Source organism: Pseudoliparis swirei, chromosome 17 (genome assembly GCF_029220125.1).
Source record: "Pseudoliparis swirei isolate HS2019 ecotype Mariana Trench chromosome 17, NWPU_hadal_v1, whole genome shotgun sequence".
Taxonomy (NCBI): Eukaryota; Metazoa; Chordata; class Actinopteri; order Perciformes; family Liparidae; genus Pseudoliparis; species Pseudoliparis swirei.
The window spans coordinates 6189420-6201796 of NC_079404.1; the positions used below are offsets into that span (position 1 = coordinate 6189420).

Sequence of the window (12377 nt, forward strand, 5' to 3'; positions counted from 1 at the left end):
TAACTTTATCAAAACCCTCGCGCGCTCCCGATCGAATGCGTTTACCGTGAGCATCAGTCTATAGGGGCAGACATGTGAGAGTCGGCTGAGTCGACCCAGTGATTCAACTCGGGGGACGGGGACGCCGCTCGGTGGTGAGGATCCCCTCGTGGACCTCTCACTCTGCGGCCCTCGCCGGGCGCATCGTCTCCGTTGCGATGCGCCGCGATTGAAACGTCTGATAGTTCTCGCAGATGTCACGTCATCTGATCGGCCGTTTTGAGAACGCCGATCAAAACCGTTAATGGGAATATCGGCCGATATGGATCGGCGCCGATCAGATCGGTGCATCCCTAGTCGTAACCGGTAGAGAGGAGACTGCAGAGCGAGGACCAGGAGGCTCAGACACAATAACGATAAGAGAAGTAACGAGGGGGGAGACGTCAGCAAGAAACCTCACATTCCTTAAAGTAACCGGCTTGGACTGGGACAGCGGTCACACTGAGTGACGAGTACTAATATGTAATGAGGGAGTGGACGGAGGCGGCACCTACATTGAGTGTGATGTATAAATAATATGTCAGTGTGTTTGTTCGGGGGTTAGGAAAGACAGATGTGGAGGGAGGTCGTTGTCTTTAATACCGGACCCAGACCAGGTTTATTTGTGAAACTGTTATTACCTTCGCATTGAAAATGCGGAAGGTTATGTTTTGATCGCCGTGTATTTATTTATTTATTTGTATGCGTGTTATTCGCAGAACTCAAAAAGTATTAAACCGAATCGCATACAATTTGGTGGGATGATTGGTTATTATCCGGGGACCATTTGATTAGACTTTGGGATCGATCGGGTCAAAGGTCAAGGTCATGAAAAGGTCAAAATCTTCTTTTTACCATAGCGCGGTCAATTTTCATCCAATTGGCATGCAACTAATGCCAAAATGTTCAGAATTCAATGCCCAATATTGTGATATGCGAAAGTATGCGCTCTACCGAGTGCCCGTTCTAGTTACAAATAAATCTACGTGAATTAAACTCTGATCCAAACTCTGTGTCCTGTGGGTGTTTGATTACTGAGGTCCAGAGGGTGAGTGTCCTGTGACGTCTCACCAGCAGTCAGATAGGAGAGATACAAGTTTATAAGCGTCAGGACAAGAGATTAGACCAAGAAAGAAGAAATCCAGCCACAACAAGCACATTGTTTGTCTAAGACAAACACTAGAAACAACAAGATGACAATATTGAAACACAAAATAAAAACTAGCTGACGGGTAAATAAATTAGTTTTAAGTGCCCTTTTGAAAGTGGCGAGTGATGGAGAATATCTGAGGTGCTTGGAGGAGAGAGTTCCAGAGGGAGGGGGCAGCAATGGAGAAGGCCCTGTCCCCCCAGGTCCAATGCTTGGAGAGATTAGGAGGGGGTGAGGAGGTTGGTGTCTCCAGATCTGAGGTGGTGGGCGAGTCAGTGTCGAAGGTCATAAAAGGAAAAGGAATGGAGGGGCGAGCTTGTGGAGGGCTTTGTAGGCGATGAGGAGGAGAATCTTGAACTGGATTGGGATCTCTGGTGCGGGAGAGGAAACAGGCAGAACAGGATGCTGTGGCAGTGGTCCAGCCGAGAGGGGAAGACGGCGGGGATGAGTGTCTCTCCGGCTGAAGAGGAGAGGGAGCGGCGTGAACGGGGGAATGTTTTAAGATGAAAGACGGTGTTTTTTGTGATGTGCTTGACGTGGCGTCAAAGATGACGCCAAGGTCAAAGGTTGTGTGTGGAACAGGAACAGTGGTGCCATCGATTCAGAGGAAGAAGTGACGGTGCGATTCGCTTCGTGACTTGGGGCCGATGATGAGGATTTCAGATGTGTCGCTGTCGAGTTTGATGAAGTCGACTTGCATCCAGGTCTTTGTGCGTCGTATGTGTACGGATTGTGAATCCCGCTGATGCAAATTTGCAATTTGTGATTTTGGGCTATACAAAATGAATTGAATTGAAAATTGAATTCATATCTGTGAGGCAGATGCTGATCGTGGAGTAGGATTTGGATTTATTGATGATAATTAACTGTTGGCGGTCAGATGGGGATGACAGGAAAGGGCTCAGTGGAGGGTGGCTGGAGTGGTTGATCGTGTCAAAGGCTGCGTTGAGGTCCAGTAGGATAAGGTTGTTGAGGGAGTGGTCATCAGAGAGGAGGAGGCTATTGGTGACTTGGATTAGGTTGTTTCTGTGCTGTGCTGAGATATGTATATTTTAGATGGAGATGGATCGGTAGACAGGGAGGAGTTGATGACAGAGGAGGAGTGGGTGGAGGTCCAGGAGTCAGGCCACGCCCATTTAAGGGTAGACTTAAGACTTTCCTCTTTGATAGTCTTATAGTTCGGGCTGAATCAGGCTCACCTGGTCCAGCCCCTGGATATGCTGCTATAGGCTTATAGGCTGCTGGGGGAAGTTTCGGATACACTGGGCTCTCTCCTCTTCTCTCTCTCCTTATGGATGAATTTACATCTCTCCATTACACATTACTAACTCCACTTCCTCCCCTGAGTCTTTGTGACTTCACGTCTCATAGGGTCCTTTGGGTGTGGCTGTGTGTGAAGCTGGTCCTGGGTCCTGACTCCTTGCCCCTGCTTCCTGCATCCAGCCCCTGGCCTCCTTCCCAATGGCCCTGCCTCCTTCTCTGTGCCTCTTGCAGCAAAGGCTCTTTCGCAATGCCTATTGCCTGGTGGGGAGGCCTCCTACTGTGGCCCTGCTGATGCTGCCTGCTCTCCTCTCTTCCTCTTTCTGTTTCACGGATTGTGGAGGTCTGGATCGTAGTCCATGCCTACTACTAATTATTCATACATTCTGTCATATTCACTGAATGTGTTGTAACTCTGTTCATTCTGTACACATGACATCTATTGCTTCTGTCCATCCTGGTGAGGGATCCTCCTCTGTTGCTCTCCTGAAGGTTTCTTCACTTTTTTCCCTTTTGAAAAGTTTTTTGGGGAGTTTTTCCTGATCCGATGTGAGGTCCCGGGAAAGGGATTGACTTACTGGACAGCTGGACTTTGAAGTGTTGAGTGGCAGTAGAGGGATGCCTGCCTCCCGAGCTGCTGTGAGCACGGACCAAGGACCAAGGCTCGTGGTGGGAAGGTGTGGAGCTGGCCAAGGCTTTAGGTTTAGCCTCGAGCCGTAGCCAGGACTCCTCAGGGACTGAGACCCGAGGAGGGGAGGCGACGGCAGAAACACGGTCTCTAGTTGTGTTGATTTATGGACCAAAGATAATGGAGTCCATGAGCTTCTCGGCATCCTGGATCCTGTACAGTGTGAATATTCTTCCTTCTAGCTCTGTGATTGTGTGTCAAATTGTTCTTCTTCTTTTTTTTTTTTAAAGGAGATACTAGGATGAGAACAAATTGGGTCCAAATTGGTCTCAGATATAAATCCCAAATAAATTCTGTGTAAACATTATAAAGCATGTCCTCTTCCTTTCTAGAGAGACCAGTTGAAATTCTCAAAGCAAACAGACTACACTTTTGAGAAGCCGTAAGAACTGTCACTTCAGGTCGATTTTCTCGTTAATATTGAACGCGTCACTGCAGTATTTCCATGCTGGTGTAAAGGGTTGTGTGTGTGTGTGTGTGTGTGTGTACCTGGATCTGCTCAGGGGTCCACTGGTCCAGGTTGACAGATTTGACTCTGGAGATGTGGACACCCAGGTTGCGGTGGATGCCAGCACAGCGGATGCACATGAACACCCCGAGGTTCCATGACGCCCATCGTGGACCTGCAATGGGAAATAGAAAAGGAGAGTTTCGGCTTTTAAAGCTGCATTGGTTCAATTATTTTTAAAAGGGTGCAACGTGTAATGCCTGGCCACTAGCTCAAACAAAAATAGTGGGCAGGTCAAGAATGCATGAAACGTTAAACTGCTGAAACTCTGGAGCAGATCCTAATAACAGTGACATCACCTGGCGGAGGAAGGACTAAAAGGAAACCATTCCATTTCTCGTGTTGGCCACTTTGGATGTAATCCAACAAACCGCCCATAAACACGTACAGGGCCTCGTACCTTCAACGCCATCGACAGGCCCTTCGGCAGCTCCGCTACGTCTCCGATAAGATTAGCGACTTAGCGAGTCATCCAATCTTGTTGTTAAAGTTCTTTTACCTTCAGTTCAGAGCGGCCACACTCAAAGGCAGGGCCTGCCATTATGACATGTTTATATTCTCGCAGCAATGTACAAATGGGAACGGCACCTCCGGTTCTGCCAAGGGAAGCCAATGTGGAAGTGTCCTGAAATGTGAAACCCGGCTTACTGCCGACCAAAGTGGGCATGATTGTCAAATTCTAAAGAAAAAAGAATTTCAGACGAAGCTCCGTCCTATTTTTCCCCCCCCAAGGGAAAAAGGGTGATTTAAAATGCACCGAGAAGCCCTTTGAAGCATATTAGAGGCCATTAAACCCACTGAGCATTAACACACTCGTGCATACCAACATAATATCTTGATAAATGTTATGTTGCTGCGAGTTGTGGTAAGGAGCATCCTTACCGGAAATCTGTCGAACAGATGCATCATCCATCATGTATAGAAGTAGCATAAAACAAGCCCTCGCTCTGCCAAATCTGCACGGGGATAAATAGGAGATGGCACGGACACGACAAGTCAAATAATTGTCATTGCCTAGTGGCTGGCGTCGGCTCCGTCCCTCCGGGCCGCGGCGCTCACCCTCCGCCGATCTGGCAATTTTAAAAAAGCAACTTTGAACGCAGCACGCCCACAGGATCTACTTTTATGGATTCCGGTTATATGATGATGATGATGGTGGTGGAGCAGCAGGGTTGGTGGGATGGCGGCGGGGGGAGAAGGCGTCCATTCTAGGGGGCCCGAGTGAGCGCATCAGTGTGTTAATGCGGTGACCCTAATGCGCTATAGACGGCCTAAAGGAGCATTAAGGCAGGGATGACTGACCGTTAAGCCAGAATCAAAGCAGCTCTGCCAAAGTAAGCCGGACTTCTCTTTGGTCCGCTCCGCAATAACCTCCCCGAAAGCGCATCTCCTAAAAAATGGCTCGTAAGAATTATACTTTCAATTTGATTGCAACCCCGTCAGTGACATTTCTCCCCGAGATGATGGGCTGAGGGGCTGACGCTCCGACTGGCGAGTTCCAGCCATTCCTCAGAGTAGTTTTGGGTCATCGGAATATTCCTCACTTTTGTCCGCAACCAGAGTTTTCCCTTGTTCCTTCGTGCATCGCAGCAGAAGAAGTGCAGTAAAATGTCCAGAATGTACGCGTGAAAAAAAAACAAAAAAATTCAAAATTAACACAGAACTTTGAAAATGTTACTGTAAATGAAATGGAGCAGCCAAATCCAACTGATGACAACATCTGTGTAAACTGCGTTTTTGCTCATTTCTAAATGGGTAATCAGGCTCCTGTGGTTTATCCGGATTCATGATAGTAATCTGTTCTACTTTTGTGTGCATAGAAACAGTCCCTGTTCAACCAGCTACCCTAATTTATTAGTTCAGAGTTTTGTGGGCCAATTGAAGTGTTCTAGTTCTAAACTGTGTTGTTCTGCGTCCTGTAGGGAAAAAAGGAACACAATAAAAACTAGAACGGGCACTCGGTAGAGCGCATACCTTCGCACATCACAAGATTGGGCATTGAATTATGAACATTTTTGCATTAGTTGGATGCCAATTGGATAGAAATTGACTGCGCAATGGTAAAAAGAAGATGTTGTCTTTTTCATGACCTTGACCTTTGACCCAATCGATCCCAAAATCTAATCAAATAGTCCCCGGATAATAACCAATCATCCGACCAAATTTCATGCAATTCGGTTTTATGCGAGTAACACGCATACAAATAAATAAATAAATAAATACACGGCGATCAAAACATAACCTTCCGCATTTTCAATGCGAAGGTAATAACTAAAAAGTTTTGTTGTGAAGAATTTATCGGAAATGAAATGTATTTATCCACCCTTTTACAGACGCTCCTTTCACCATGGAATATATCCGATCAGCAAGTATGCCAAGTATGGACACAACAGGGTTCCAACGTGAGCACAAAGAGTCAGACCTTAGCACGAAGGCTAACGCGGCAGCATTATTTATCTATGGCTGCAAGTACTTTGGCGACATGACACTTCTGTGGCGTGCGCACTATAATAGCCATAGTTTAAAGAGGAGTCCCGTCTGAGGAGGGTGAAAGCCACTCGGATGTATGACCGCTGACCTACTGCACCGGTCTCCGTTAACCGAGCGTTTGTTTGGATGCAGCCATTTCTATCTGTTGGCCTTTTTAGAACAACACTGTTCCCAAAACCCTTCAACTGGTGTAGAAAACGACCTTTACCGCCCAAACCTGAGAACAACCTTCACCGAGAGTTTCCAAATGAAAGAGTGTGCGCGTCTGATGCTTGCGATCACTTCGAGCTGAATAAATAGCATAAAACAGGAGCGTCTCATGTGGCTTGTTCACACTCAATAACGTAGCAAAAATAGACAGCTGACCCAAATGAGCCACACACACACACACATACACGTGACTAACGTAATTCAATTCAATTCAGTTTCAATTCAGTTTATTTGCAAAGCCCAATTTCACAAATTTGTCTCGGAGTGCTTTACAATCTGTACACATAGACATCCCTGCCCCAAAACCTCACATCGGACCAGGAAAAACTCCCAAATAACCCTTCAGGGGGAAAAAGGGAAGAAACCTCCAGGAGAGCAACAGAGGAGGATCCCTCTCCAGGATGGACAGAAGCAATAGATGTAATGTGTACAGAAGGACAGATTTAGAGTTAAAATACATTCAATAAATATGACAGAGTGTATGAATAGTTCATAGTAGGCATATTCCACGATGGAGACCTCCACGATCCATCAGGCAGATGGCGGTAGAGAGGAGGAGTGGGAGGAGTCTCAACAGTGGGCGGAGTCTCAACGTAAGCTAGCAGGTTTTTTGTAGGGCTGAATCAGGCTGTAATAAGTTGTGTAAATATCTAACGTTATAAAAAGAAAGTATAAATACATTTAGACAAATATGACACAATCTGCTTTCAGCAGTTCCCACGACGGTCACAGCCCCTCCAAGCGAGGTGGGATGGCAATAACCACGCCCACTTATGGGAGACAGGAAGTTTATACCGTAACAAAACCATTGGCGGAGCTTTTAACATGTTCTTTTTGTCTAATAGAGTGTATTTGCGGGTCTACAGCTACAAGAGGGATTTAAATCAAATAATTTGCCTTTGATTGGACCTCGAAAAAAGTCTGCGGCGAGGAAGCGCCCCCTTCTGGGGCGGGGGGCTGAGTCATGGCTAAAGTTTAAAGCTTCAAAGCTGAAAGACAGACTTTGTGAACTTCAACCAAGTCGTTGGGCTTGACTCGCACAGATCCTGCAGTACGAACAATACTTTGTGTTTTCTGAACCACAGCTCCCAGAAAGCCATGTTGGACGTGCCGCTAACGATCAAATCATCCTTCATCCTCATTTTCAGTCGAGTGGACCTTTAGGCTTAACGTCCTCTTGTAAAACAGTGAAAACTCAGCATTAGAGCTCCAGAATATTCAGAGTTCCTTAAATGATGTTCAGCTGAAACCAACTTTATTCGTCTCTTCAGCTCGCAAAACCGCATAAAAGCGTTCTCTGAGACGAGAGAGAAAAACACTGGCGTGCACAAATTTAGAGGCAATCTTTAAAAAGAAGTTTAACAATGTCCAGTTTCTAATTAATTAAACGTCCTTAGTAAAAAAATCGCCGGTAGGCTGCCAACAGTCCTCAGGAAGGCCTGAGGAGAGTGGAAAATCATTGAGTGACAGGGATCGTGTTTTTAAACTGGCTCTGTGCTGCCCCCTGCTGGTCTGTTAGGGTGATTCAGAGTCAGCAGGGATGAAGAGGATCGGAGAGGCTGCTCCTGTGAGGGGGAGGAAATGTGTCAGCTTCATTATCACGGCACAAATAAAGAAAACGTGCCCTAAACAAATGAAGGAACATCTGGGTCTTTAAATCACTGCAGCCGGACACCAGGCACGGGGGACTTTTACCCCACAATCTGGCACCTGGTTGGCGTCTTTGGGTGTTCTCTGAAGAAGCAACAGCGACATGCAGAATCATTTTTGACCAGTTGAGCGTTTTTGTATTCACGTCAGCTAATGTAATTGTTGGCTGGTTGGAGAAAGTGAATCTGGGGTGCCATCTGCTGGCGACAGAAGGCAGTGTGCTGAAACAAGTCATCGGCTGAAACCATTATTTATTTATTACTAAATATGCTGTGAAATGGATTCACCATTATTGCGGGGCAGATATATTTTAGCTAGGGTGTACCTAATGTACTGGCAAGTGTATGGAGCTCGAGAGCATGGAGGAAGAGCCCGCTTGTTTTGTTTGTTTGTTGTTTCCTCGTCGATACTTCTCAATGCTAGAAACCAGTGATAAACTATTCAGCTTGAGTCGAGGTGAAACACCATCCATGAATTTAAGGTGACAGAGTACCTGATATACAAAAGGTCGTTTTTGGGGAGTGAGGTGTTCCCTTTTTTTAAATCCAAGATTTCTTTAGTTGAACAATCCGAAGGAGTGGTGCTGCTTCTTTTCACGCATTTGAAGCATGGCTCCGGATTAAATTCTCATGTCACTATTACCCTGGCCAAAATGACGTGTATATATATATATATATGAATATATAATATTTATAATCAAACCGCACTGACACATATTGAAATGATTTTACCTCACTTTTTTGGGGGGAAAACGTTTTTAAAAGACTTCTTATTGCATCACAGATGGACACACGTCTTCTTCTTTTTGCGGGCATCCTTTTGAAATGAGAAACAGACTTAAATCAGGTGATCAGAAATCAGAAGGTCTCCTTGCATAAATAAAGGATAAAGAAAGAAACATATTGATTAATAATTGTAATATTTTTCATACAAATATTTTTCACTTCACCAGGGTAGTGTACCAACCAGCCGCCATCAACATGTTGTCATCACAAACTGCTCTAAAAGGGTTTATTGCATCAGCACACATATTTGTAAGAAAACTCATTTAGATTTCAGATTTAAAGTGGCGTTGTTGTTGTTGTCGTTATTATTTGTGGAGGAATTCCATTTTACATATCGATTAGATCAACTGATCTAAAAAGCAACTGTCAGCTAAGAATACAATTAATATGTGAATACCCATCTTTGGAACAGGATAACAGAGATGGCAGCTTCCTCACATTAAGCGTCAGCCATATTCTTGTCACAAATCTGTCGTTGTAATATTTGATTGTTAACCTTTTTTCTTTCAAGTCTCAAACCTTTCGCTGGGATCACTACAGATTATAATAAAGTGTTCATTGCTGCACTGTCTTCAGATGAATGTGTGTCAGAGGGACGTCACACCATAAATACAACTGTCTGTTGTTGTAGCGTCACGGCAATCAGCTGTTGAGCAACCACACTGAAATGCGTGTCTTTAGCCACACCTTTCAAGACGCATGGAAAAGCAGGTGTGTGTGTGTGCAAGCCACTAGCCCCAAATTAACTGAGAGCGTGTGTGTGTGTGTGTGTGTGTGTGTGTGTGCAAGCTACTAGCCCCAAATTAACTGAGAGCGTGTGTGTGTGTGTGTGTGTGTGCAAGCCACTAGCCCCAAATTAACTGAGAGCGTGTGTGTGTGTGTGTGAGCAAGCTACTAGCCCCAAATTAACTGAGAGTGTGTGTGTGTGTGTGTGTGCAAGCTACTAGCCCCAAATTAACTGAGAGCGTGTGTGTGTGTGTGTGTGTGTGTGTGAGCAAGCTACTAGCCCCAAATTAACTGAGAGCGTGTGTGTGTGTGTGTGTGTGTGCAAGCTACTAGCCCCAAATTAACTGAGAGCGTGTGTGTGTGTGTGTGTGTGAGCAAGCTACTAGCCCCAAATTAACTGAGAGCGTGTGTGTGTGTGTGTGTGTGTGTGAGCAAGCTACTAGCCCCAAATTAACTGAGAGTGTGTGTGTGTGTGAGCAAGCTACTAGCCCCAAATAAACTGAGAGTGTGTGTGTGTGTGTGTGTGTGTGTGTGTGTGTGTGTGTGTGTGTGTGTGTGTGTGTGTGTGTGTGTGTGTGTGTGTGTAAGCGACTGGCCCCAAATTAACAATTCAACTTTGGACTTATGAGGTTATTCCTTTCAAAGCCCAATTATTCCTCTGTGGATTCAGTTGCCATGGCTGTAGTTAGGTTGTCATCATGGGACCTCAGTGTGGACTTTCATGTGATAAAAGGTGGTTGTATAGAACCACATCCATGGTACCCGAGCAGCTCCTTCCACTGAGGAGTTGTTGTTGAAAGCGTCAGAAAACAACATGTGCTTCCCGACTTGTGTTGAATTTGATCGAGTCAAAGTGCTGGTTGAAAAAGGTCCAGAATGACACAATCCGCCAAGACAGACTGAGGCAGTTGAAACATCTGAAAAAAGCTAGTAAGTGGTCTAAATATAATGCATTTATATAGCAAAATGCTATTTGGTCTGAAGGAGTTACTGTATCCTATCCTGGAAAATGTTGGTAATTCAAGTTGAGGTGCATTCCCATTTCACAATGTGCATGCTACACTCCCAGGCTATGATAATGAAATGTTATTTACACAGATATTAATATCTTATAATGGGCAAAAGATGAAGCTGCAGCAGTCTAATCATGATTAAATCTGATTCATGGTCTTGAAGGAGATCTGGTGCTACGGATTACATTTGCCAGAAGGCAGCAAAGGCGCGGTGATGATGCAGAAGGCATACAATCTCAGTCATAGGTAGCCCCAATATGAGACGTTCATACTCCACTCAAAAGTCTGGGAATTTCATGCTTCCATACTTACAAAAATACAATATAATTAAGACGTTTAAGGTAACAGCACGATCATATAATCATTTTTGCTGAATAAATTGTGCAAAATATTATTCAATGTTTGTCTTTTTGTATTCATGTGTTTATGTTGTTACCACTCACTACTATGAATTAACAAATTACAGCGTGCACATTTGAAAAAGATTTGCAAGACATTAATGGTTGATGTATGCCGAATTAAAGACTGGGTTCTATAGATTAGGGGGAATTTCGAGATTAAACTATAAGGAAGAGTTTGTGCACGGGGATCTCAAACTTTCATTATTTTTTTTTCATGGAGGTTTTGCCCGAGAGCGCATCGCGAGTCAGAGATAAGGTGTTGGCTGAAGCTGGGAAGAAGACAAAAATAAAAACTGGAATATCTGCTGCCCGACATGTTTTTCCACGCGGTACATTCAGCGAGCAAACGACTCCTCTAGCTGAATATTGCCTCCACAGGACACGCACCTTTTCCGCTCATTAATAAACCAGTCAAGGACATGGCATCAATACTGTGGGCTCAGACCTGAATCAAGTTAGCCTCAAACATGCAATACGACACCGGAAGTACACCATGTCGGATTTTCTAAACGTGAATTTCCGCGGCGACCTCCCAAAACGTATTAGGCTGGAAGGATATAAAATACGATATTAAAACCTCATAAACAAAATAGTATCATCAGCCTACGATGCTTAACGACGAATTACATACACACATCGCTCGTCCTGTAATGTATCAAGTATTCAGAGTGTAATTATGCATGTTTGAATCAAGCACTGAAGCGAGTCAAAGTGGTTTTCTATACTTTCAGATAAGTAAGATGTTATTATTGTAGATCATTTATTGTGCCATTGACCTCAAATTAAAAACAATCTCTCTCTTCGTTTTTTTGACGACATAAAACAGCTCGAGGGTTTTTTATTTTGAAGATCCTAAACGGAAATAGTTTATTGTGTGTGCGCGTGTGGTTAAATGCACACCTATCGTTCAATCAATAGTACTCGTTTTGCCTTAAGCATGAATGGACAGGCACTGACTCTGTTTGCATTGTACAACATAAATACACTGAGAATAAAAACTATGTGTTTTCAATAGTAATTTCGTGACTCACTTTTGCGTTAAGCTACGAGCGTGAAGCTAAGACAGATGTAACGTTACGCGTTGCGCCACATCAGTGACTCCTCGACGAATGTTACAATATGTTGCTAGCTTCAGCGCACCGTTACCGCCTACCTAAATAATTTCATATTTTCATCACTCACAGCTCTGACGCGGTTCTCATGCTTACCTTTTGCCTCACAGTCGGCACAGTGCTTGTTGTCTGCCTCCCTCAGCAGTTTAGACAGAATGACCTGATGCTGCTCATTCAGTTTCTGGGCTTTTTCTCGCTCCGACCGCGTCGTCATTTCGCCAAAGTTTGCAAGTTGGTCCCGCTGGTTTATGTAGAGCCGATGAAAAACCCAAGGAGTCCTCAGCTTGTATTAAAAAGGGTGGGACATCCCCCTCGTAGCCGCACTGTACCGCCTGTATTCCGCTAGTTTGCAACCTGCTAACAAGG

The 12377-nt window shown here is 44.7% G+C and overlaps 1 protein-coding gene across 1 annotated transcript in view; it reads right to left on the bottom strand.

Moving 5' to 3' along the window:
- LOC130207499 (stromal membrane-associated protein 1-like) overlaps positions 1-12366 on the bottom strand; it is a 93498-nt gene extending 81132 nt beyond the window's left edge. The window contains exons 1-2 of the mRNA XM_056436141.1: positions 12108-12366; positions 3606-3739 (exon numbers count right to left, since the gene is read on the bottom strand). Coding sequence (XP_056292116.1) covers positions 3606-3739; positions 12108-12225 — 252 coding nt within the window. The 5' untranslated portion in view covers positions 12226-12366. The remainder of the gene's footprint in view (positions 1-3605; positions 3740-12107) is intronic.
- Between the last annotated feature and the right edge of the window lie 11 nt (positions 12367-12377).